General features: G+C 44.8%; 3 protein-coding genes across 3 annotated transcripts in view; all 3 read left to right on the top strand.

The window, feature by feature from the left end:
* LOC120909420 overlaps window positions 1-25670 on the top strand; it is a 173209-nt gene that overhangs the window by 34518 nt on the left and 113021 nt on the right. The gene's annotated exons all lie outside the window — the stretch shown is intronic.
* On the top strand, window positions 5228-9282 carry LOC120909428 (gastrula zinc finger protein XlCGF17.1-like). Its single transcript, XM_040321199.1, has 3 exons — window positions 5228-5453; window positions 6023-6161; window positions 7837-9282. Exons 2-3 carry the CDS (start codon window positions 6098-6100, stop codon window positions 8814-8816), a joined length of 1044 nt encoding a protein of 347 aa, XP_040177133.1. The 5' UTR covers window positions 5228-5453; window positions 6023-6097; the 3' UTR covers window positions 8817-9282.
* On the top strand, window positions 14176-19153 carry LOC120909434 (gastrula zinc finger protein XlCGF66.1-like). The gene is made up of 3 exons (XM_040321206.1): window positions 14176-14399; window positions 18266-18409; window positions 18915-19153. The coding sequence occupies exons 1-3, from the start codon at window positions 14214-14216 to the stop codon at window positions 19131-19133; spliced, it is 549 nt and encodes a 182-aa protein (XP_040177140.1). The 5' UTR covers window positions 14176-14213; the 3' UTR covers window positions 19134-19153.

The following is a 25670-nucleotide window of genomic DNA, read 5'->3' as shown; positions in this document are numbered from 1 at the left end:
ACTTAGAACTCCCAAACATTATATCATTTTTTTTCAGACACCCTAGAGAATAAAATGGCGGTCGTTGCAATACTTTATGTCACACTGTATTTGCACAGCGATCTTACAAACGCAATTTTTTTTGGAGGGGGGGCACCTCTCCCAGCAGCTATCTGCTGCCATAACAACAGTATTCAACGTCAAAGTACGACTTATAAAAACGGCGGGCGGTCTGGAAGTGGTTAAAGCGGATGTTCCGCCAAAAAAAAAATATTAAAAGCCAGCAGCTACAAATACTGCAGCTGCTGACTTTTAATATACGGACACTTACCTGTCCTGGAGTCCAGCGGCGTCCGCAGCAGAGGACGAGCGATCGCTCGTCACCCTGCTGCTCCCCCCTCCATCCACGCCGAGGGAACCAGGAAGTGAAGCGCTCCGGCTTCACTGCCTGGTTCCCTACAGCGCATGCAGATTGGCTCCCGCTGTGTGCTGGGAGCCGAGTGATCCCAGCACACAACGGGGGGGGGGGGGGGGGCGACGGGATGTGACGCAATGCCCGTCTTTTGCCCGTGAATGCCAGGCCGGAAGTGGGTGCAAATACCTGTCTTTAGACAGGTATCTGCACCCCCCTCCCCCCTGAAAGGTGTCAAATGTGACACCGGAGGGGGGAGGGTGCTGGTCAGCGCGACTTCACTTTAGGGTGGAGATCCACTTTAAGGAAATCCTCCATGACCATGTTATTTAACAAAGTGTTGTGTACTTTGTTTTTACTACAGAGAAAAATATATATATCTATCTATATAGATATATATGTGTATATCTATCTATCTCTATATATATATAGATATATATATATATATCTATAGATCAATATATATATATAGATATATATATATATATATGTGTATATAGATATATATATATGTGTGTGTGTATATATATATATATATATATATATATATATATATATATATATATATGTGTGTGTGTATATATATATATAGATAGATATATAGCTATATATTAATAGTAAAATAAAGTCTAACTTCCGGTTTGCCAATGGGGGAACAAAAAAAAGAGCGCACATGTAGCCATGTGTTTTGGTTCCCCCCGGGGGTAAAGTAGGACATATTACAGCACAGCGAACACTAAGCCCGCCTCCCCGCTACATACTCCGCCCTCCTTGCCACCATACCACACCCCTCTTTCAATAAACACATCAGGTCAGACCCCGCCTACTCACCGCCCCATAATACGCACACATCCCAACCAATTATTACCTCGTCCCTGAACTGCTCCTCCTACTTCTGCCCTGTGGCTCCTTCACTTCCGCCCTGTGCGTTTCACGGCTCCTCAGCTGTTTTCTGGTTGCCATAGCGACAAGTGGAGAATCTTTAGGAGCCCAGACAGTGACACAGAGCGTCCACCACTAGAGGGAGACAGTTTGTTATGTAAGAGGAGGAAGTGTCCTTAGTGCAGGAGGGGGACGGCGGCCATTTTGTTGTAGACCAAAAGAGTAGAAAGGAGGGGGGATTTTAGCTCAGGAAACCTCCTGGAGGGGTTGCTTGGCTGGAGAGTGTGTGTCCAGTGAGGAGGAGGTAATAATGTCTTCTTATTATAAGAGAAGGGGGTCCCAGCACTGTCTGGATTGAAATGAGGGGGGAGGAGGGGGTCATGTGATCATGTGAGTGGGGTCACTATGCATTGTACATTACCTTGTGTCCCCATGATTGATTCTAAACCTACTTCCTCTATTCATGTTTACATACATACATACACCTGACAAGCGTCTTGTTTTCTATGAGCCCCTCGAATTTCAATGCGTGACGAAACGTGGTAAAGGTGTGCATTCTGAATGGCATCCTAAGGCAACACACATGCAGTGCGCCACAACGCATGGCCAAGCGCCAGCATGTTTTATAAATGAACTGTGATTTCTCTGACTTTTCAGGACATTCTGGCACATTGGCAGCCCATTTGTTTCGAAGTGCTGCCTTAGCAAAATGCATATAGTAGAAAAGGTGACCTCCTTATGGCCTGTAGTTTACCACCTTATGACTTTCAGCAGATCTCTTTCTGGCCTGCAATAGAACATTTTCTGACCTGCAATGGACCTTTTCTGGCCTGTTTTTACTAACACCTGACCTACAGTTAACCTCCTTCTGACCTGCAATTCATCTTCTGACCTGCAATGGACCACCACCTTCTGACCTGCAGTTTACCTTCTTCTGACTTGCAGCTAATCTCCTTCTGACCTGCAGTTGACCTCCTTCCTGCCTGCAGATGACTACCTTCTGACCTTCAGTTGACTTCCTTCTGGCCTGTAAATGACCACCTTCTGATTTGCAATTGACTTCCTTCTGACCTGCATTTGACACCTGCTTATCTACAGTTGACCTCCTTCTGACTTGCAGCTGATCTCCTCCTGACCTGCAGTTGACTGTATTCTGAACTGCAGTTGACCTTCTTGCCTGCAGATGACTACCTTCTAACCTGCAGTTGATGGCCTCCTGGCCTGTGGTTAACTAACTTCTGACCTGCAGTTGACCCCCTTCTGGCCTGCAATTAGCTATCTTCTGACCTGCAGTTGACCCCCTTCTGGCCTGCAATTAGCTATCTTCTGACCTGCAGTTGACCCCCTTCTGGCCTGCACTTAACCATCTTCTGACCTGCAGTTGATGGCCTCCTGGCCTGTGGTTAACCAACTTCTGACCTGCAGTTGACCCCCTTCTGGCCTGCAATTAACCATCTTCTGACCTGCAGTTGACCCCCTTCTGGCCTGCAATTAACCATCTTCTGACCTGCAGTTGACCACATTCTGACCTGCAGTTGATCTCATTTTGACCGGCAATTGACCACCTGTTGATCTCATTGTGACCTGCAATTGACCTCCTTCTGGCCTGCAAATGACTACCTTCTGACCTGCAGTTTATGACCTCCTTGCCTGTGGTTAACCACCTTCTGCCCTACAGTTGACTGTATTCTGACCTGCAGTTGACTGTATTCTGGCCTGCAGATGATTACCTTCTGACCTGCAGTTGATGACCTCCTGGCCTGCGATTAACCACCTTCGGACCTGCAGTTAACCACCCTCTGACCTGCAGTTGATCTCCTTCTGTACCTGCAATTGACTACCTATTGATCTCCCTGTGACCTGCAATTGACCTCCTTCTGGCCTGAAAATTACTACCTTCTGACCAGCAGTTTATGACCTCCTGGTCTGCGGTTAACCACCTTCTGACCTGCAGTTGACCTCCTTCTGGCCTGCGATTAACCACCTTCTGACCTACAGTTGATTTCTTTCCGACCTGCAATTGACCTCCTTCTGGCCTGCAAATGACTACCATCTGACCTGCAGTTGACTTTCTGGCCTTCAAATGACTACCATCTGAACACCTTATGATCTGTAGGTGATCTACATCTGACCTGCAGTTGGCCTCCTTCTGACCTATGGTTGACCTCTTCTGACCTACAGTGGACCTCCTTTTGACCTACTTCAAGCAGGGTTTGTATTCCTGCAGACTTGTATGGAAATGCAAAACACGTCTACAAAAAGCCCATAAACACAAGCCCTAACATCCAAAGATCTGAATGAATGGACCACCGTCCTATAATATAGGAGAGAGAAAGATATATTTTTTCCTAACACAGGAAGGTGACCAGCAAGTGTTTTTATGAATCCAAACAACTGTTTATATTTTTCCACCTCTACTTAGATCACTTGACTGATAATGGAGAAAGAGCGGAGTCAAACGGCAGAGAGGATATTAGACCTTACACTTGAGATCATCTACCTGCTGACCGGAGAGGTGAGGAGGATTCTGGGAGGTCACATGACATCACTCTTATCTCTATTAATAAAACACAGACCTGACCGGAGAGGTGAGGAGGATTCTGGGAGGTCACATGACATCACTCTTATCTCTATTAATAAAACACAGACCTGACCGGAGAGGTGAGGAGGATTCTGGGAGGTCACATGACATCACTCTCATCTCTATTAATAAAACACAGACCTGACTGCAGAGGTGAGGAGGATTCTGGGAGGTCACATGACATCACTCTTATCTCTATTTATAAAACACAGACCTGACCGGAGAGGTGAGGAGGATTCTGGGAGGTCACATGACATCACTCTTATCTCTATTAATAAAACACAGAGCTGACCGGAGAGGTGAGGAGGATTCTGGGAGGTCACATGACATCACTCTTATCTCTATTAATAAAACACAGAGCTGACCGGAGAGGTGAGGAGGATTCTGGGAGGTCACATGACATCACTCTTATCTCTATTAATAAAACACAGACCTGACCGGAGAGGTGAGGAGGATTCTGGGAGGTCACATGACATCACTCTTATCTCTATTAATAAAACACAGACCTGACCGGAGAGGTGAGGAGGATTCTGGGAGGTCACATGACATCACTCTTATCTCTATTAATAAAACACAAACCTAACCAGAGAGGTGAGGAGGATTCTGGGAGGTCACATGACATCACTCTTATCCCTAATCAAACTTTAAAAAAATAAGACTTCTGTTTTGCCGGTGGGGGGATTTAGTCCTCATTGCTTTCTGAACCCTTACTATACTCTGCAACAATGTCAGCAAACCACCCTGTCACCCACAGCGCCTGCTCTCCCTCCCCTCAATATGTGCCATGCCTGCACCCCCTTCTCTCAAACCCACTACTCCTACACCCTCCATTCTTTCATTGCCTATGTGCCTGCACCTTCTACCCAATATTGTTGGAGCAGAGTAGTAGTTGATAATACATTGTAACCAAAAAAACAACTCAAAGGCTGAGTTCCAAATATAAGGGAAGAAATGCCGTGGCCCAAAGCCCCATTAGGAATAAGTTTCAGTAGTGGACTCATATGGGCGGGAAATGTACGGTATATTGTGATTACTATCCTCCTTCTATAGTATAACATAGTGGTGGAGAAGACACCAGGAGATGGACAGGATGCCATTATGGTTCCTCTACATTCCTTACTGATTTCTGAGTTAAGCAATGACAAGAAGATCCTTGAAGTCATCCAGAAGATCATTGAGCTGCTGACAGGAGAGGTGAGCGGTGCCAGGAATTCTGGGACATTATCCAGTAACAGACAAGGGGTGTGTCTGGATGGTGACTGTATCATTGTGTGTGTCAGGTTCCTATAAGGTGTCAGGATGTCACTGTCTATTTCTCCATGGAGGAGTGGGAGTATATAGAAGGACACAAGGATCTCTACAAGGACGTCATGATGGAGAATCAGCCGCCCCTCACATCACCGGGTAAGAAGAGACTTTGCAAGACCAGTACAGAGGGTCATCCTAGATCATCTGATAAACACGTAAAGACAATGTATTCAGTCAGTGTGTGTGTTTCCTACAGATGGATCCAGTAATGGGAACCCACCAGAGAGATGTCCTCGTCTGTATTCCCGGGATGCCACACAGGAAGATCAGGATATCCCTCTTCATGATTCGGTAGGTGGGACTGAGGATGTCAGAATTAAACTTGTCGCTAAACTGTATTAGAGTACAGTGGAACCTTGGATTGCGAGTAACACGGTTAACGAGCGTTTCGCAATACGAACACTGAATTTTAAAAAATCCTAACTCGGTTTACGAGTGTTGTCTCGCAACATGAGCAGGATTCAGGGAAAAGCAGTGTGTAGTACCGCGTTTGGCCTGAGGTGGAGGGGGGCAGGAGCCCAACGGTCGTAGCCGGTCAGAGCTGTTCGGAAATTCTCCGAAAGACCTGGAAATACTCCGTTCCCGAGCCTTTCCGAGGTTTGACGAGGTGTCCTCGGCCTTTCCGGCTGTTTTTGCGGCTCTCCGGCGACCCTCTGTGGTATTGCATGCCATTGAAGTCAATGTGGAACAAATAATTTTCGTTTCCATTGACTTCAATGGGTAAACTCGCTTTGATATGCGAGTACTTTGGATTACGAGCATTCTCCCAGAACGGATTTTGCTCGTAATCCGAGGTTCCACTGTTTACTCTTTAATGTAGTCTTTGCATAATAGTGCTCACAATTAATTTGTGATTTTAGGGGGAAGAAGTAATTGATGTAAAAATTGAGGTTAAAGAGGAAGAAGATACGTATGTGACAGGTGACCAGCTGTCAATGAAGGAAGCTGAAATGATGGTGACAATTACAAAGGAGGAATCTTCTCTAGATATCAGCACAGGTAAGTATTACATACATAAAATACAGCACTTCACATGTAGCAATGACCCCTGAAGGCGTTGTTGGTTGACCCATTCGGTAGCTGCACCCAAACACTTCACCGATCCACCAGTAGCAACCATCAGAACCACTTCAAGGCCGCCATATCTTTTGCAAATAGCCTAATGTGTAGGGGGAGAGGAGAAGAGAGGGTTCATACACAATACCTAAGAACTGCAAAAACACATCTGGCATTCTCCGTTCAGTGACGACATTGACTAATTTCTCTAGTAGCAACCTCCAGGTAATATCCAAGTCAGCGCTTGTGTTTCAGTGGCAACCTCTAGTTAGAGTAGAGCAAATGGTGGTCTTAGATTCTTCATTCTCCCAAAGACAATGGATCCTCTAAGTACCTGTTTCCGGGGCCCCAGATACTGTAATAGCAGCCTCCCAAAAGGAACTGATTCCCAGGCCTCAGGGAAACAATCACATTTATATATATAAATACTCTACGGCTCATGCATTGCACCACATCATCAGGGATGGCAACAAATAAAGTGGAGATGTCCAACGCCATATGGTACACCAATCTCTAGGCCTCACTAAGAAAATATAGTCATTGCATTACCACACTACCTAATGTTTCCAACAAATTCAGTGAAGATGCACATAAAAGCTCCATCTCAATTTCACAATATAATTTAATGTTCCCAACAAATGAGGAGAAGATACTGTACAGCATATAGAAGGTCAATCTCCATTCCTCAATATAACGTCATGTTCCCAACAAATCAGGTGGAGATACTGTACACCATATGAAAGGTCCATCTCCATTCCTCAATATAACGTCATGTTCCCAACAAATGAGATAAAGATACTGTGCACCATATGGAAGGTCCTTCTCCATTACTCAATATAACGTCATGTTCCCAACAAATGAGGAGGAGATACTGTACACCATATGAAAGGTCCATCTCCATTCCTCAATATAACGTCATATTCCCAACAAATGAGGAGGAGATACTGTACACCATATGAAAGGTCCATCTCCATTCCTCAATATAACGCCATGTTCCCAACAAATGAGGAGGAGATACTGTACACCATATGAAAGGTCCATCTCCATTCCTCAATATAACGTCATGTTCCCAACAAATGAGGAGAAGATACTGTACACCATATGAAAAGTCCATCTTCATTCCTCAATATAACGTCATGTTTCCAACAAATGAGGAGGAGATACTGTACATCATATGAAAGGTCCATCCTTAGTCCTCAATCTAACATACCTCCCAACCGTCCTCGGTTCCGCTCAACAACTCAGATCCGATGACCCCCCCGCTCAACAACTGTGATCCACGGAATCCCCCCCCCGCTCAACAACTCTGATGATCCGCGGACCCCCCCGCTCAACAACTTCATTTGGGGGGGTATGCTCATTTGTCCCTCATTCTGAAGTTGAAAAGTTGGGAGGTATGATATAACGTCACGTTATCAACAATAGAGGAGGAGATACTGTACACCATATGAAAGGTCCATCTTCATTCATCAGTATAATGTCATGTTCCCAACAAATGAGCTCTGGATTTCTAGTTATGGTAAATAGCTGAGTAGTAGAACAACATATTTGACTCCAGATTGCAAAGTATGTACAATTAGTATTTTTTAATCATTACTTAAAACATTATTTCCAACAGGCAGCCATGATGGCTGGAATACCTCAGAGGAACTACTTGTTTTATCTCCCGATTTTAATGAAGATGATAACAGTAATGCACAATATTCTCCAAAAACAAGCCCTGTTACTGAAAGGATGCATACAGGGAAGGGTCCATTCTTGTGTTCGGACTGCGGGAAAAGTTTCACCCAGAAACGTTCTCTCATTATGCACCAGCGAACTCATACCGATGAGCGCCCATTTCCTTGTCAGGATTGTGGCAAATGCTTCAAAGTGAAATTTTGTCTTGATCGACATGCGGAACTTCATGAAAATCAGGCCTCCTTGTCCTGTTCAGAGTGCGGCAAGTCATTTGAAAAGAGATCTGAACTCCATGTACATCAGAGGGGTCACACCGGTAAGGAGATCTTCTCTTGCCCTGACTGCGAAAAATCATTCATAAGAAAATATGATCTTCTTGTGCACCAGAGAAGTCACACCAGCGAGTCACCTTTTTCATGTTCTGATTGCAAGAAGTCCTTTAAAAATAGACGAGAACTCGTTCGACACCAGAGAACCCACACCGGGGAAAAGCCTTTCTCGTGTTCTGTGTGTGGTAAGTCTTTCGCCCAGAAATCACAACTCAATACACACCAGGTAGTCCACACAGGCGAGAAGCCCTTCTCCTGTTCTGAGTGCGGCAAATGCTTCCCCAGCAAAGGAAACCGTGATAAACACATGAGAATTCACACCGGCGAGAAGCCATTTTCCTGTTCAGATTGTGGCAAATGTTTTGCGCAGAAGGTGACACTAATTATCCACCAGAGAACACACACGGCACCGGTGAGAAGCCCCTTTCCCCTTCTAAGTGCGGCAAATGTTTCCCCAGAAAACCAAACCGTCGAGAAGCCGTTTTCCTGTTCAGATTGTGGAAAATGTTTTGAGGAGAAAGTGACACTAATTGTCCACCAGAAAACACATACCACGCTATTTGTCAACCAGAGAACACACACCACGTGAGGCCACAGAGAAACTTATCATGGCGTTTCATAGGCTGATTCGCTATGTCCGTAGAACAATGGTACGATAAAGATGGGGCAGTCTGAAAAGATCAGCCAACCTATATGGAATATTTTTGTTTTATGCTAATTTTAAATATATAATTTATTGTGCATCTTTTTTAAAATAAAAGTTTTTGCCCTTGTCTGTTGTAGGGATTCTTCCTGTCTGTCCCAATGAGAGTTGTCACTGGGACAAGAAGTCAGGAAAGTTTCCTCAACAGGGATACAGATAACAATAACCTGATAGAAGCTCCCACCTTCTCCATGCTGTCAAAAATTGGGGAAAAAAAATTAGCTGGATTTCCACTTAAAATTACTGAAGTCCTCTGGGAACGGTGGTGGGTTCCCAGGCTGTCCCCCCAAGGTTACGTTACATGAAGGCATTCATAACGGGACAGCAATAAAATAAAGTTTTCTTTGGTAAACCATGGTGTGGAGTTTTTTTTTCATTGTACTGTTACCACTGATCACAATTACTCGTTAATTCATCAGCAAATGCTAAGAGGGTAACTTTTGGAACTTGGCCTTTGGAGAAGGCTATGTGTTTTTGAGATGGTAAATAGATTATCTGCTGAACATTCTGGCAGAGCTGAAGAAGGACATGGGAGCTCGAGTGTCTGGTCTGTTGGCCTGTGGAAGGTATAGGTACTCATCATGGAGAAATAGCAGTGGATGATAAAAAGAGGCTGCGACAGAAAGGGAATCATCACGCAATGGTCTTGGCCCTTTTTCAGCTTATTCAAAATGAAAGAGAAGGTTTTTAGCCAGTTCACACTTATACTGCAGTCTGTATAGAGGAAAGATGGGTGGGACACCCCCATAATGATGCACAGGGAAATTTTGATGCAGCAGCTTCAAGCTGTTGTTACAGCGATGACAATGTACCACTGTTAGGTACATGTGAAGCTACTGAACTGATGACCAATTTGACATACTCAGCCGGGCCCAGAAACTACAAATGGGATCCCCAATTGACAAAAGTTGTACTCAGGACGTTTAACTTACTCTCTTGACTAAAGACAGGTGGCTAATGCTCTGAGTTCCATAGGGGTCTTCGCTGGGACAACCTGGGAAGGGGCCTGGGCAAGGCTTAATGCACTAGAGACATTAGGGTCTTTGCTGGGACAACCTGGCAAGGGGCCAGGGTAAAGCTTAAGGCACTAGAGGCAATAGGGTCTTCACTGGGCAACCTGGGAAGGGACCGAAGCAAGGCTTAAGGCACTAGAGACACTAGGGTCTGCGTTGGGACAACCTGTGAAGGGGCCAGAGCAATGCTAAAGGTGCTAGAGACACTAGTCTTCACTGGGACAACCTGGCAAGGGGCCAGAGCAAGGTTTAAGGCACTAGAGACACTGGTGTGTTCGCTGGGACAATCTGGAAAGGGGCCAGAGCAAGGCTTATGGCACTAGAGACACTAGGGTCTTCGCTGGGACAACCTGGTGAAGGTGCCTGGACAAGGCTAAAGCCACTAGAGCCTTTGCTGGGACAACCTGGAAAGGGGACAGGGCAAGGCTTAAAGCACTAGTCTTCCCTAGGACAACCTGAGAAGGGACCAGGGCAAGGCACTAGAGACACTAGGGTCTTCGCTGGGACAACCTGATGAAGGTGCCTGGACAAGGCTGAAGCCACTAGAGCCTTTGCTGGGACCACCTGAAAACGGGCCAGGGCAAGGCTTAAAGCACTAGTCTTCCCTGGGACAACCTGAGAAGGGACCAGGGCAAGGCACTAGAGACACTAGGGGCTTTGCTGGGACAACCTGATGAAGGTGCCTGGACAAGGCTGAAGCCACTAGAGCCTTTGCTGGGACCACCTGAAAACGGGCCAGGGCAAGGCTTAACGCACTAGTCTTCCCTGGGACAACCTGAGAAGGGACCAGGGCAAGGCACTAGAGACACTAGGGGCTTTGCTGGGACAACCTGGGAAGGGGCCAGGGCAAAACTTAAAGGGGTTGTAAAGTAATTTTTTTTTTTTTTTAAATAACAAGCATGTTATACTTACCTCCACTGTGCAGCTCGTTTTGCACAGATTGGCCCCGAAACCTGGTTTTCTGGGGTCCCTCGGTGGCTGTCTCGGCTTCCCCCCACAAGGACTCAACACCTTAATGGAGTTGAGTTCCTGCGGTCGCCCCCGGCGCGCCGCATCATTGGATGTGATTGACAGCAGCACGAGCCTATGGCTGCGCTGCTTTCAATCCATCCAGTGTAGCCAATCAACGGCCAGGCTGAGCGGCAAAGAGGATGTCGGGGGCAAGTGCGGGACTTTCGAGGGCTGAGGTAAGTAAAACGGGGGCTCGGGAGGGGCGGTATTGTCGGATGTTTTTTCACCGTAATGCATAGGATGCATTAAGGTGAAAAAATATTTACCTTTACAACCCCTTTAAGAGACTAGATGCACTAGAGTCTTTGCTGGGACAACATGGGAAGGGGCCAGAGCAAAGATTAAGGCACTAGAGACACTAAGAACACTGGGTAGCTCTTCACAGATGTAAGGTGAAGGTGAAGGACTCAGTGGTTTTTCTCCATCACTAGCAGTTGTACTTGCAGGACTTAAAGTGGAGGTTCACCCTAAAAACGATTTTTTTACATTAGAGCCAGCATAGTAAGGACATTTCATTTTGGCATTTTTTTTTTCTCTCTGTACTTACCTTTATATCCTGATTTTGTCCAGGGCTTCCGCGTTCTGATGACTCCGGGACTGGGCGTTCCTATCCCAGCCTCAGGGTTCCGATGACTGCGGGACTGCAAAAAATGCATTAAAAATGCATTGTTTACTGTGAAAATGAAATTGCAGTTTGGGAGTTAACCACAGGGGGGCGCTGAAGGGGTTAAGTGTGACCTCATTTGTGTTTCTAACTGTAGGGGGGTGTGGCTGTAGGTGTGATGTCATTGATTGTGTTTTCCTATAAAAGGGAACACACGATCAATGACAGCGCCACAGTGAGGAACGGGGAAGCTGTGTTTACACACAGCTCTCCCCGTTGTTCAGCTCCGGGGACCGTTTGCGGGACTCCAGCGGCGATCGGGTACCACGGTCACGGAGCTTCGGACCGGGCCGCGGGCGCACGCCTGCGACCCACGGCTGGGCACTAAAAGAGGACGTACCTGTACGTGCTTGTGCCCAGCCGTTTCATCTTGCCGACGTATATGTGCAGGAAGCGGTCATTAAGTGGTTAATTATTATTACTAGTCAACCAACAATAGAATCTATCTATAGCCTATGGGCCGAGCATTTGACCGGAAATGTATGATTGCAGCGTCGTACAGTTTAGCTGCTCCGTCGAATCTTCTTAGAACTATCAACAGACACCATAAGCCTTCAATGACAGATTCAACGTTTTTCGATGCTTTGTCGAATCTTCGTCGTTCATGTTGAATTGTCAAGTTAGTTCTAGCTATTTTACTGCTCCTCCTCTTTGGTTACAATTAGCCAATAACATTCATCATCATCATTATTTTTATTTTACTTTCCCCACCCAATTCCAGCAGCAATCCTTTCCTCTCTATAATGTCGAATCTTTCCTCTCTATAATGTCAAATCTTTTCTCTCTATAATGTCGAATCTTTTCTCTCTATAATGTCGAATCTTTCCTCTCTATAATGTCGAATCTTTTCTCTCTATAATGTCGAATCTTTTCTCTCTATAATGTCGAATCTTTTCTCTCTATAATGTTGAATCTTTTCTCTCTATAATGTCGAATCTTTCCTCTCTATAATGTCGAATCTTTTCTCTCTATAATGTTGAATCTTTCCTCTCTATAATGTCGAATCTTTCCTCTCTATAATGTCGAATCTTTTCTCTCTATAATGTCGAATCTTTTCTCTCTATAATGTCGAATCTTTCCTCTCTATAATGTCGAATCTTTCCTCTCTATAATGTCGAATCTTTCCTCTCTATAATGTTGAATCTTTTCTCTCTATAATGTCGAATCTTTCCTCTCTATAATGTCGAATCTTTCCTCTCTATAATGTGAAATCTTTTCTCTCTATAATGTCGAATCTTTCCTCTCTATAATGTCGAATCTTTTCTCTCTATGTAGAATAATCTTGGACTAATAGAGTTAAGGTTAGGCACATTCGACCAACGAAAACTAAAATAAAGCATTTATTTATGTCCAGGGGTGGACTGACAACTCATGGGGCCCCCGGGCAATAGGAGAATATGGGGCCCCTGGGCAATAGGAGAATATGGGGACCCCGGGCAAAAGGAAATCATGGGGCCCCCAGGCAATGGATTATAAGGGCCACACAGTATACACAAACACACACACAGTATGCATACACAGTATACATACACACACTGAGAAGGTACTGGAGGGGCGGGGCAGCTATAATCTTGGGATTTTTAGACCAAAAGAATGTCGGTGAGGGACATTTCAGGAATAGATGTAAAAAAACACAGATTTTTACATACTGTCCCTGGTTTTACTAAGGCTGGCAACCCTGATGGGGCCCCCTAGTGGCATGGGGCCCTCGGGCAGTGCCCGAATGGTAAGTCCGCCCCTGTTTATGCCGTATCTTTCGGTTTTCATATTCTGTGCGTTCGTTTTCGTTTGTTAAAACAATAACGAAAATACCTGAAATTCGGACGAAAACAAATGCACATGTCTAGTACCAAGCGCACCCTGGAACTCTGCACAGAGCGCGCCCCTAAACTCTGTACTATGTACCAAGCGCACCTTGGAACTCTGCACATAGCACACCCCTAACCTCTGCACTATGTACCAAACACACCCCTGAACTCTGCATATAGCGCACCCCTAAACTCTGTACTATGTACCAAGCGCACCCCTAAATTCTGCACGTAGCGCCCCCCCCTTAACTCTGTACCAAGCACACCCCGGAAATTCTGCACGTAGCGCACCCCTAAACTCTGCACATAGAGCACCCCTAAACTCTGTACTATGTACCAAGCGCAGCCTGGAACTCTGCATGTAGCGCACCCCTAATTCTGTACTATGTACGAAGCGCACCCTGGAAATTCTGCATGTAGCGCGCCCCTAAACTCTGTACTATGTACCAAGCACACGCAAGAACTCTGCACATAGCGCACCCCTGGGAGAAGGGGGGTTGTGGTAGAGTTTCTTCACCTATTTTCTGAGAAAAAAATCCCTGATACTATATATATATATATATATATATATATATATATATATATATATATATATATATATACATACATACATAATGTACTGTATATATATATAAAGATATGCAACTAAATGAACATGTCACATTCCTTAGAACTTCATCCGGTGGTGGGCGGTAATTTTTGGTGGCTATCAAATATCAACAGATGTCCTCGAGCATTAGTCTATCAAGAACAGTATGTTCCTCTAGATCTTCTGGTCTACAACAAAATGGCCAACAAGAACCAATCACAAAAGAGCCTGCCTTTTACCCATAATTCTGAGCGTTGGGGGATGGGCACTATTGTTACTGGAAGTGAATGGCACAGAGTGCGAGCAATGGAGGCAAACTGCACCAACCTGACGGAGAGGATATTACATCTCACCCTGGAGATCATCTACCTGCTGACCGGGGAGGTGAGGAGGATTCTGGGAGCACCGGCAACACGTTTGGTTCATTATATTGATTGATACCGGCTAGAAAAAAAAAAACTTTCCACCAGTTTTATTCCAGCAACAGATCTCCGGGAAGAGTCTAATGGACAACGTTTTTTTTTTGTTCATGCGTTTTTGTTTGGAAAATTTTAATCGATGGACACTTTTTTTTTAAAACCATTTTTGTTGTACTCACAACCGGATAAAATATATATATATTTTTTTGATTATTAAACTGGCAACAAAATTACAAGACAAAGTTTTACAGAATGTGTGTTCCTGACAGCTGGAGAATTACAAAATGTTTTGCTTCTCAAGAATTTTTCTTTGACAAGCTGCTAAATCGTCACATTTCTTTACAGATTTTCTGAAATCCGGGCATTTAATTTGATGGCCAAATTATTAGAAAAATGCTAACACTCCTCCCGTATATGTTGTATATATATATATTTTTTTTTAAGATTATTAATTTTTTTTTTTTTTGAATAAAGTTTGAGGGGCAGATCCACAACGATCTGCCCCGGCGCAGCGTATCTAAGATACGCTATGCCGCCGTAACTTACTTTTTTTGGTTCGAATCCTGAAAGAGTTTGCGCCGCAAGTTACGGCGGCGTAGTGTATCTCTCGCGGCGTAACGGCGCCTAATTCAAATCGGCGAGTAGGGGGGCGTGTTTCATTTAAATGAAGCGCGTCCCCACGCCGAACGAACTGCGCATGCGCCGTCCCTAAATTTCCCGCCGTGCATTGCACTAAATGACGTCGCAAGGACGTCATTGTTTTGACGTGGACGGAAATTACGTCCAGCCCGATTCACGGGCGACTTGCGCAAACGAATTTTTTTTTTTTTTTAATTATACGTGTGAACGACGGCCATACTTAACATTGAGTACGCCACCAAACAGCAGCTTTAACTATACGCCGAAAAAAGCCGACTAGAGACGACGTAAAAGAATGCGACGGCCGCGCGTACGTTCGTGGATCGTCGGAAATAGCTAATTTGCATTCTCGACGCGGAAAACTACGGTAACGCCACCCAGCGGACGCCGAGAATTGCATCTTAGATCCGAAGGCGTACGAAGACGTACGCCTGTCGGATCTAACCCAGATGCCGTTGTATCTTGTTTTGAGGATTCAAAACAAAGATACGACGCGGGAAATTTGAAAGTAAATCCATGTATATGACCTTTTATTAAAAAAATTATAACGTTGAGACTGTATTTTACTTAGGGGTCTGTTTCTAAATGTTTTCACCCAAAAATTTCACAGTGCTCCCTAAGACTCACACATCGCTCCAATTAGATTAAATTAGAAAAATGTGTGCATCATGGGTGAAAATATTTCTGAATAGGACGTATTATGCTGTCTGTGCTGTAACACCTTTTGTATTGTTTATTTATTGTGGTGTTTTAGGGGGAAAAGGCTTGGTTGCGTGCATAGATCACTATCTTTACCTGTTGGTGACGTCCACCCTCTAAAAGGTTGTGTTTTCCTCCCATTGTAGACATGGTTCGCTGGGTTTGGGATCTGTAGCTCACCTCCAGCTGTGCCCATTTGCCCCATATTGGCACGATATGTCCATGCTCTTAAAAGTATGTTATTAAGTCTAGTAAGAATTTGACAATTTGCAAGAAAGAGTAGTAGAGACTGACCAGAGAGGGATCACTTTGACGCAGTTGGCAAGAGAGGGATCACTTTGAGAAAGTTGGCCCAAAAGGGATGCCTTTGACACAGTTGGCCAGAGAGGGGTCCCTTTGACGAAGTTGGCCAGAGAGGGGTCCCTTTGAGGCAGTTGACCTGAGAGGGATCCCTTTGAGGCAGTTGGCCCGAGAGGGATCCCTTTGAGGCAGTTGGCCCGAGAGGAATCCCTTTGAGGCAGTTTGTCCCAGAGGGATCCCTTTGAGGCAGTTTGTCCCAGAGGGATCCCTTTGAGGCAGTTTGCCCGAGAGGGATCCCTTTGAGGCAGTTGGCCCAAGAGGGATCTCTTTGAGGCAGTTTGCCCGAGAGGGATCCCTTTGAGGCAGTTGGCCTGAGAGGGATCCCTTTGAGGCCGTTTGCCCGAGAGGGATCCCTTTGAGGCAGTTTGTCCGAGAAGGATCCCTTTGAGGCAGTTTGCCCGAGAGGGATCACTTTGATGGAATTTGCTAGAGAGGGATCACTTTGACGGAATTTGCTAGAGAGGGATCACTTTGACGGAATTTACTAGAGAGGGATCACTTTGACGGAATTTACTAAAGAGGGATCACTTTGAGAAAGTTTGCCAGAAAGGGATCACTTTGAGAAAGTTGGCCCAAAAGGGATGCCTTTGACACAGTTGGCCAGAGAGGGGTCTCTTTGACGAAGTTCGCCCAAAAGGGATCCCTTTGATTCAGTTGACCAGAGAGGGGTCGCTCTGACGCAGTTGGCCAGAGAGGGGTCCCTTTGAGGCAGTTGACCCTAAAGGGATCCCGTTGAGGCAGTTGGCCCGAGAGGGATCCCTTGGAGGCAGTTGGCCCGAGAGGAGTCCCTTTGAGGCAGTTGGCCCAAGAGGAATCCCTTTGACGTAGCTGGCCCGAGAGGGATCCCTTTGATTTAGCTGGCTGGAGAGGGATCCCTTTGACGAAGTTGGCCCGAGAGGGGTCAATTTGACACAGTTGACCAGCTTGAACATGCATTGCAATGTATGTGGTTTTTAAGGCAAGGTTTGCTATGAATATGTAAGGGTTAACATGTGGTTACACCTCTTTAGTATCCCATTATGACCCGAGCACAGAGATATTTTATATCTCACTTTCTACTTCATAGCTCAGGTTGAAAAGGGCAGGGGTGCCTGCAGGGCCGTCTTAATAGCATCATGGGCCCCTGGGCAAAGTAATGCTCTGGGGCCCCTACAATGATGACAGTGCAGGTAAACAGACATCAAGTAGGTAGGAGGCAGACTGCCCCCCCTGTGCATCTATCACTCTCAGTGCCATCAGAGGCAGACTGCCCCCAATTTCGGGACAGCATGGGCTCAAGGACCAGCTGCTTTGGGGAAAGTGCAGGGGCCCCCCATGCAACAGGGGACCCTGGGCAGTGCCCTCTCATTAAGACAGCCCTGGGTGCCTGATATTTTTTGAATCTGGCAGTTTTGGAGACTTTCGTCCCTAAATATCAGAACAATATCTGATAAGCACAATCTGTCCTTTTCAATAGGGATTTTAGCCAAACTGGACCATAAAGAGGACCATTCAGGTCACATTGGTGTTCCTGTTTGGGGTATGAGAGGAAGGAAGCACAGCTGACATGGTTCAGATGAAAGCTTACCAACGGTGACAGTGACATCCCTGCGGGGAGAACGTTCACAGTGTCTCCACGCAGGGATGTAGTGCCAAGGGAGGGGGCGAGCACGCCGACTAACCCCCAGCCAGAACGTCTCGGATGATGGGGGCAAGCTCGAAGTCGAAGGAAAAGGTTAGTGAACCAACAATGCACTAGCTTAAAGGAACCTATTTAGAAAATAAAAAAACAAACCTTTACAACCCCTTTAATCTAAGGTCAGGGCTTCTCCCATGTTAAAAAGTCCCTTTCTCATTATCTCACACCACCACATCTTAAGGAGGACCTCATAACTAGGACCATTATAACATCAACACAAAGAGGAACCATAAATGTAGCCAAAGTTGCTGTTGGATGTCCCGCACTGTGACTTATAATGTCTTCGTAGGGTAGTATCTGATACATTATGATTGGAAACAACCCAAAGGCTTATAGGCAAATATGAATGAGAGATGACATCGATCAGATCATAGAAAAGAGGGACGACAATGGCAGGAAGTTGTAAGTTCTTTTAATGGGAAATGTATATAGTGATTGCTAATCTCTCCCCACAGGATAACATAGTTGTGAAGAAGACATCAGGAGATGGACAGAACTCCATTATGGTTCCTCTACTTTCCTTACTGGTTCCAGAAAGAAACAATGAGCAGAAGATTTTACATGTCACCCAGAAGATCCTTGACCTCCTAATGGAAGAGGTGAGCGGTGCCGGGAATTCTGGGACATTATCCAGTAACAGACAAGGGATGTGTCTGGATGGTGACTGGATCATTGTGTGTGTCAGGTTCCTATAGGGCAGTGATGGCGAACCTTGGCACCCCAGATGTTTTGGAACTACATTTCCCATGATGCTCCACTACACTGCAGAGTGCATGAGCATCATGGGAAATGTGGTTCCAAAACATCTGGGGTGCCAAGGTTTGCCATCACTGCTATAGGGTGTCAGGATGTCACTGTCTATTTCTCCATGGAGGAGTGGGAGTATTTCGAAGGACACAAGGATCTCTACAAGGACGTCATGAGGCACATCCTCCAAGGAGCAGTTTGATAGTTAGAAAAAAATTGTGCGTTGGAGAGATGGCATTCCATGTGTATTTTGATTGCCCATTGCTTATCAATGGTTCAGGAAGTTCCATCATGCTCCACCATGGATCTGTATCTTCTCAAGCATTTTTACGATTTTTATTTTATTCTTCTATTCAGAGCGAAAACTGGAGCAAATTTAATGTTATTATCAAAGAAGAGATAAAAGAAGAAGAGGCTATTGTGATAAAAGAGTGGGAGTATTTAGAAGGACACAAGGATCTCTACAAGGATGTCATGATGGAGGATCAGCCGCCCCTCACATCACCGGGTAAGAGGGGACTTTATTGTAAAGGAGAGAGTAGTATGGAGGGTACACCTAGATCCCCCATCATCTGACTCAATGATTTGACCACCCTTACGCGTTACGTCCAATCAAGCATTTACTGAACCTTGTTTAATAAGAGGTCTATAAGCAGTGCTTTGTATTCAGTCAGTGTGTGTGTTTCCTACAGATGGATCCAGTAATGGGAACCCACCAGAGAGATGTCCCCCTCCTCTGTATTCCCGGGATTCCACACAGGAAGGTCACACCATTCCTCACCATCATCAGGTAGGTGGGACTGAGGATGGTAAACTCAAACCTGGCTGGAAACTGTGTTTAATGATATTCCTCTATTCAGTCTCAGGATAATAGTGCTCATAATCATTTTGTGATTTTAGGAGGAAGAAGTGATGGCTATAAAAATTGATTTCAAAGAGGAAGAAGAGACGTATGTGAGGAGAAATCGCCTGTCTATAAAGGAAGCTGAAATGATGGTGACAGTTATCGAAAATGATTCTTTAGTAGATGTCAGCACAGGTAAGTATTTAATATATTTAAAAAAAATTTCAGCAATTCACATTTTTAATTCAGGTTCATTCTTTACCATTTCAGTTAATTATTATCAGGGTTAAGTATGCAGATTGACTAAAAATGATAAAAAGAATAAAATTGTATTGTTCTGGTATGATAGAAAAGTATTCAGTGTACTTATACTACATGTTATATAACGTCATGTTCCCAACAAATGAGGAGGAGATACTGTACACCACATGAAAGGTCCATCTCCATTCCTCAATCTAATGTTATGTTCCCAACAAATAAGGAGGAGATACTGAGATTGCAGGCTTGGCTGGCTTAAATCAGGTTTGGTCTCCACCCAGAGACTGGCCACATTAATCACCTTGCAGGTGGACAGACAGACATGGAGAAGGCCATATGAAAGGTCATTCTCCATTCCTCAATATACTGTCATGTTTCCAACAAATGAGGAGGAGATACTGTACACCATATGAAAGGTCCATCTCCATTCCTCAATCTAATGTTATGTTCCCAACAAATAAGGAGGAGATACTGAGATTGCAGGCTTGGCTGGCTTAAATCAGGTTTGGTCTCCACCCAGACACTGGCCACATTAATCACCTTGCAGGTGGACAGACAGACATGGAGAAGGCCATATGAAAGGTCATTCTCCATTCCTCAATATACTGTCATGTTCCCAACAAATGAGGAGGAGATACTGTACACCATATGAAAGGTCCATCTCCATTCCTCCATATAACGTCATGTTCCCAACAAAGGAGGAAGAGATACAGTACTCCATGTGAGGGGTCCATCTCCATTCCTTAATGTAACCTTTGTATGCTTTACCATATCATTGTCAATGTTTTTTGTTGCATTTTACATCTTATCTGACTCCTATCCTTGCATTGCTTTTATCACTGTACCAAATTCCATGCCAGAGATCTGAGGAACAGGTGACTATTAGACCAACTTACACGACTCCAAACTGTAAAATATGAACGATGAACATTCAATTTTTTTTATTAATAAAAAAAATATTTCCAACAGGAGACAATGGATGGAATACCCCACAGGGACGTCCTATTTTATATGAGGATTATAACAAAAATGATAACGACGTGGAACAATATTCTCCAGAAGTAAGCGATGTTACTCAAAACATACAACACAAGCTTAATCATAAGGCAAAATCAACAGATTGGTTTAATTCCAAACGTAAATCACATACTTTTAACCCAACTATCCGACCAAGCTTTCAGAGCGCAGAAAAATCACCAGATGGTTCTAGTCCTGGGGAATCTTCTCCCAATTTTTTGCATCCTTTTCAGGACTGTGAAAAATCATTCACAAAAAAACGTTACCTGGTTGTACCCCACACCATCCGCACCATTGAGAAACCCTTTTCGTGTTCCGAGTGTGAGAAGTCGTTCACAAAGAAATCCCATTTTGTTCAACACCAGAGAACCCACACCAGTGAGAAACCCTATTCCTGTTCTGAGTGTGAGAAGTCCTTCATAAACAAATCAAAACTTATTCAACACCAGAGAATCCACACCGGGGAAAGGCCTTTCATGTGTTCTGAGTGCGGGAAGTCTTTCACCGAGAAATCGAAACTCAATAAACACATTAGAGTGCACACCGGCGAGAAGCCCTTTTCCTGTTCGGCGTGTGGAAGGAGCTTCTCCGATAAAGGGAACTGTGATAGGCACATGAAAATTCACACTAATTATCCACCAGAGATGACACACCACAGGAGGACGCTGAAAAACTTATGATGGAGTTTCATAGGCTGAATCGTTGTGTTCATAAAACAGTTGTACGATAAAGATAAGGCAGTCCGAAAGGATCAGCCAACCCATGTGGAATATTTTAGTTTTATTGTTGTGGTGTGATCAGCTTTTTTTATTTTCATTATGTATAAAAAGTACATTTTTCAATTATAATTTTATTTGCTTGTTAATGTTGCAGTTTTGCTTAAAACTCAAACTTTTTTACCTTTCTTCATTTTGGGGGTTTTCCCCTCTTGTTTTGTGGCTCCAACAAGGACACCGACATCAAGGAAATCATGAATTATTTATTAGAGTGTATCATGCCTCGTACACACGTTTTTCCAGACGGGATTCCTCTCAAGCCTGCCTTGCATACACACGTACAGGCCAAATACCGCCAAAGCGCGGTGACGTACACCACATACGACGGGACTATAAAGAAGAAGTTCCATTCAAATCGGCGCCACCCTTTGGGCTGCTTTTGCTGATCCTCTTGTTAGTAAAAGTTTGGTAAGAGACTATTCACGCTTTTCAGTCTTGGCGCTTTTCAGTCTGTTACATCGTGACGAATGTGCTATCTCCATTCACGAAAGCTAGTTTAACCAGAACGAGCACTCCCATCTAATTCTTGATTCTGAGCATGCGTGTTTTTTTTCCCCTCGGAAAAGCATACACACGACCGGTTTTCACAATGGGAAAAGACCGCCGGGAATCCAGATGGGAAAAAAGAGAAATGTCCTCTTTTTTTCTGCCGGGATTCCCAGTGGTTTTCCTGTCGGGAAAACTGCGATAAAGCATACACACGGCCAGTTTTCCCAGCCAAAAGCTGTCATGGCAGTTTTCCCAATGGGAAAACTGGTCGTGTGTACGAGGCATAAGAGTTGGATCTGCTTTTATATGTGTATGTGTCCCCTCTGGATTAACTTTTTTCCTGGTGATACCGTGTTTTCCCGAAAGTAAGACCTACCCCGATTTTCAAGGAGGGCTGCAATATAAGCCCTGCCCCAAAAATAAGCCCTAGTGTGTGTTTCTGTAGTCAAACACCTTCAGTATACAGCGCCAATCAGTGCTCAGCTGATCTCCTCCTTTTCCCCTTCCTGTCAGCGGGGGATCTCGTCCCCCCTCCCTCTGCAACGCTCGGATCACCGCGGCCTATGAAAGCGCCGAGCCGCACTCAGTTGATCTCCTCTTCTCCTGCTTGTCAGCGGGGGATCTCGTCCCCCCTCCCTCTGCAAGGCTCGGATCGCCGCGGCCTATGAAAGCGCCGAACCACACTCAGCTGATCTCCTCTTCTCCTGCTTGTCAGCAGGGGATCTCAGCCCCCCTCCCTCTGCAATTCTGGATCGCGGCGGGCTAGTGAAGCGCCGAGGGGTGCTCAGCTGATCTTTTCTTCTCCTGCCTGTCAGTGGGGGATCTCGGCCTCCATCCGTCTGCAATTCTGTGATCGTGGGAGAGAGCTCCGACGGGCTATTAAAGGGCCAAGCAGGGCTGTAAGAAGGTATGTTACACAATTGAACAGAAACACACACCTTTTTCATTATATTCTACTGTAATATAAAGGATTCTTCAAGTTTACAACCACTTTTGATTCACTTCACACTGGGGTTTCCTGCCAGGCAGGGAGGGAGAGGGGGCAAGAAGACAGCACATTAAATGGCAAGCTCTACCCCAAAAATAAGCCCTACTGTGTTTTTGATTGCCAAAATTAATATAAGACCCAGGCTTATTTTCGGGGGAAATCCGGTAGCTGTCACTTGGATACAGAGAACAATAATCTGATAGAGGCTCTTATATTCTCCATTCTGTCATGAAAGAAAAAAGTATTGGCTGGATTTCAATTTTTATTTAGAAGCAGGCCTCTAGGAACAATGGTGGGGTCTCAGGCTGTCCTTCGTTCTTCCTCTGGATTTCCATTTTATTTAGAGAAGTTCTTTAGGAACAATGGTGGGGTCTTGGCCTATCCTTCATTTTTCCACTGGACTTCCATTTAATTTAGAGAAGTCTTCTAGGATGTTGGGGTCTCAGGCTGACCCACGTTCTTTCACTGGACTTCCATAATTTTTTGAGAAGTTCTCTGCGAACAGCGGTGGGGTCTCATGCTGTCTTTCGTTTTTGCACTGGACTTTCATTTTATTTAGAGAAGTTCTTGGGGAACAGTGTTGCGGTTTCGGGCTGACCCACGTTCTTTCACTGGACTTCCATTTTATTTAGAGAAGTTCTCTAGAAAAAGTGGTGGGGTCTCCGGCTGTCCTTCGTTTTTCCACTGGACTTCCATTTTATTTAGAGAAGTTCTTGGGGAACAGTGTTGCAGTTTCGGGCTGACCTTCGTTCTTTCACTGGACTTCCATTTTATTTAGAGAAGTTCTCTAGAAACAGTGGTGGGGTCTCCGGCTGTCCTTCGTTTTTCCACTAGACTTCCATTTTATTTAGAGAAGTCCTCTGGGATCAATGGTGGGAGTTCCGGCTGTCTTTTCTTCTTATGTTACATAAAGATCTGCATTGTGTGACAGCAATAAAATAAAGTTCTCATTGGTAAACCATAGTGTGGACTCTTATTTTGTTTGTGTTACCACTGATCACAATTACTTGTTCTTCAGCAGCAACACTGCAGAAGGTGGCTTAACAATTTCAGGTTTAGCCGGCAGCCCTCAGATGACATGCTGCTAGGCCCCACCCCTCCTCTTTTCTCAATGAACGACTAATCTGCTTTTCATTTTATTCCACTAAGGGACACAATACATCTTTAACCACTTAAGCCCCGGACCATTTGGCTGGTCAAAGACCAGGCCACTTTTTGCGATTCGGCTCTGCATCGCTTTAACTGACAATTGCGCGGTCGTGCGACGTGGCTCCCAAACAAAATTGACGTCCTTTTTTTCCAAATAGAGCTTTCTTTTGGTGGTATTTGATCACCTCTGCGGTTTTTATTTTTGCGCTATTAAACAAAAATAGAGCAACAATTTTGAAATAAAATCTATATTTTTTACTTTTTGCTATAATAAATATTCCCAAAAAATATCTAAAAAAAAAAATTTTTCCTCAGTTTAGGCTGATACGTATTCTTCTACATATTTTTGGTAAAAAAATCACAATAAGCGTATATTGATCGGTTTGCGCAAAAGTTATAGCGTTTACAAAATAGGGGATAGTTTTATGTCATTTTTGTTAAGATTTTTTTTACTAGTAATGGTGGCGATCAGCGACATTATGGCGGACACATCGGACACTTTTCACACCATTTTGGACCATTGTACTTTTTACAGCGATCATTGCTATAAAAATGCATCGATTACTGTAAAAATGACACTAGCAGTAAAGGGGTTAACCTGTAGGGGGAGCTGAAGGGGTTAAGTGTGACCTAGGGAGTGCTTCTAACTGTTAGGGGGCGTGGCTTGCCGTGACACTTCACTAATCGCTGTTCCCGATGACAGGGGACAGACGTTCAGTGACAGTGTCAGGGGAAGGACAGGGAGATGTTGTGTTTACACTGACATCTCCCCGTTCTTCAGCTCTGTGACCCGATCGCGGGACACCGATGGACATCGAGTCCGCGGGCACGGTCACGGAGCCCCCGACCACATGGCTCGCAAATTAAAGGGGACATATATATACGCCCATTTGCGCAGCCGTGCCATTCTGTCGACGTAAAGCGGTTCACTTTTGAGACGTTTCAAAGCAATCAAAATGAAAATGGTGGACAACAGGCAAACAATCACTGGTGTCAGTGCAAAAATTATTGCCCCATTTTTGGTGTCAGTGGGAGGAATAATGCCCAAAGGGCCAGGCAAAGTCAAGTAAAGGGCCACATTTAGCCCCTGGGCTGCAGTTTGGTGACCACTGTGTTAGAGGATCCTTTTACCTGGAGCCAAAACTGTCCAGTTTGTTGGTAAACCTGCATGCCAAGAGGACCATATCTACTGTTCCGTGTCTGGGACACAGGTTCTGGAACTACCTGCCAGTAGTCTGTCTGGGATGTACACAGCAGACAAGGCAGGAACATGATATTTTGCCCAGGACAGGATCTGAACTACTGGCCCTGGTTCCTCCCTGATGGTTGAGTACACCACAGCCTTGGCATTGTCCAACTGAATCCGCATTAAAGCCCCCCGCAAAAAGACTCTCAATTCAAATGGGAAAGTCAGATGACTCTTGCACTTGACTCTTGGACAACTGGAAATTGAGATTGAAGAGGCTAATGCCACGTACATACGATCGGATTTTCTGTCGGAAAAACCTTGGATGGTTTTTCAGACGGAATTCCACTCAAGCTTGTCTTGCATACACACGGTCACACAAAAGTTCTCTGAGCTTTTGACCGTC

Source organism: Rana temporaria, chromosome 8, assembly GCF_905171775.1.
Source record: "Rana temporaria chromosome 8, aRanTem1.1, whole genome shotgun sequence".
Taxonomy (NCBI): Eukaryota; Metazoa; Chordata; class Amphibia; order Anura; family Ranidae; genus Rana; species Rana temporaria.
Note: the sequence above shows the minus strand (reverse complement) of the source record. Positions and strands in the feature narration are given on the sequence as shown.

Coding starts and splice junctions, on each gene's coding strand:
- LOC120909428 (XM_040321199.1), top strand. CDS start 6,098: ATGAAGGAAGCTGAAATGATGGTGACAATTACAAAGGAGGAATCTTCT. Junction 6,162..7,836: donor TTCTCTAGATATCAGCACAG/GTAAGTATTACA, acceptor TATTTCCAACAG/GCAGCCATGATGGCTGGAAT.
- LOC120909434 (XM_040321206.1), top strand. CDS start 14,214: ATGGCCAACAAGAACCAATCACAAAAGAGCCTGCCTTTTACCCATAAT. Junction 14,400..18,265: donor TCTACCTGCTGACCGGGGAG/GTGAGGAGGATT, acceptor CTCTCCCCACAG/GATAACATAGTTGTGAAGAA. Junction 18,410..18,914: donor TTGACCTCCTAATGGAAGAG/GTGAGCGGTGCC, acceptor TCTTCTATTCAG/AGCGAAAACTGGAGCAAATT.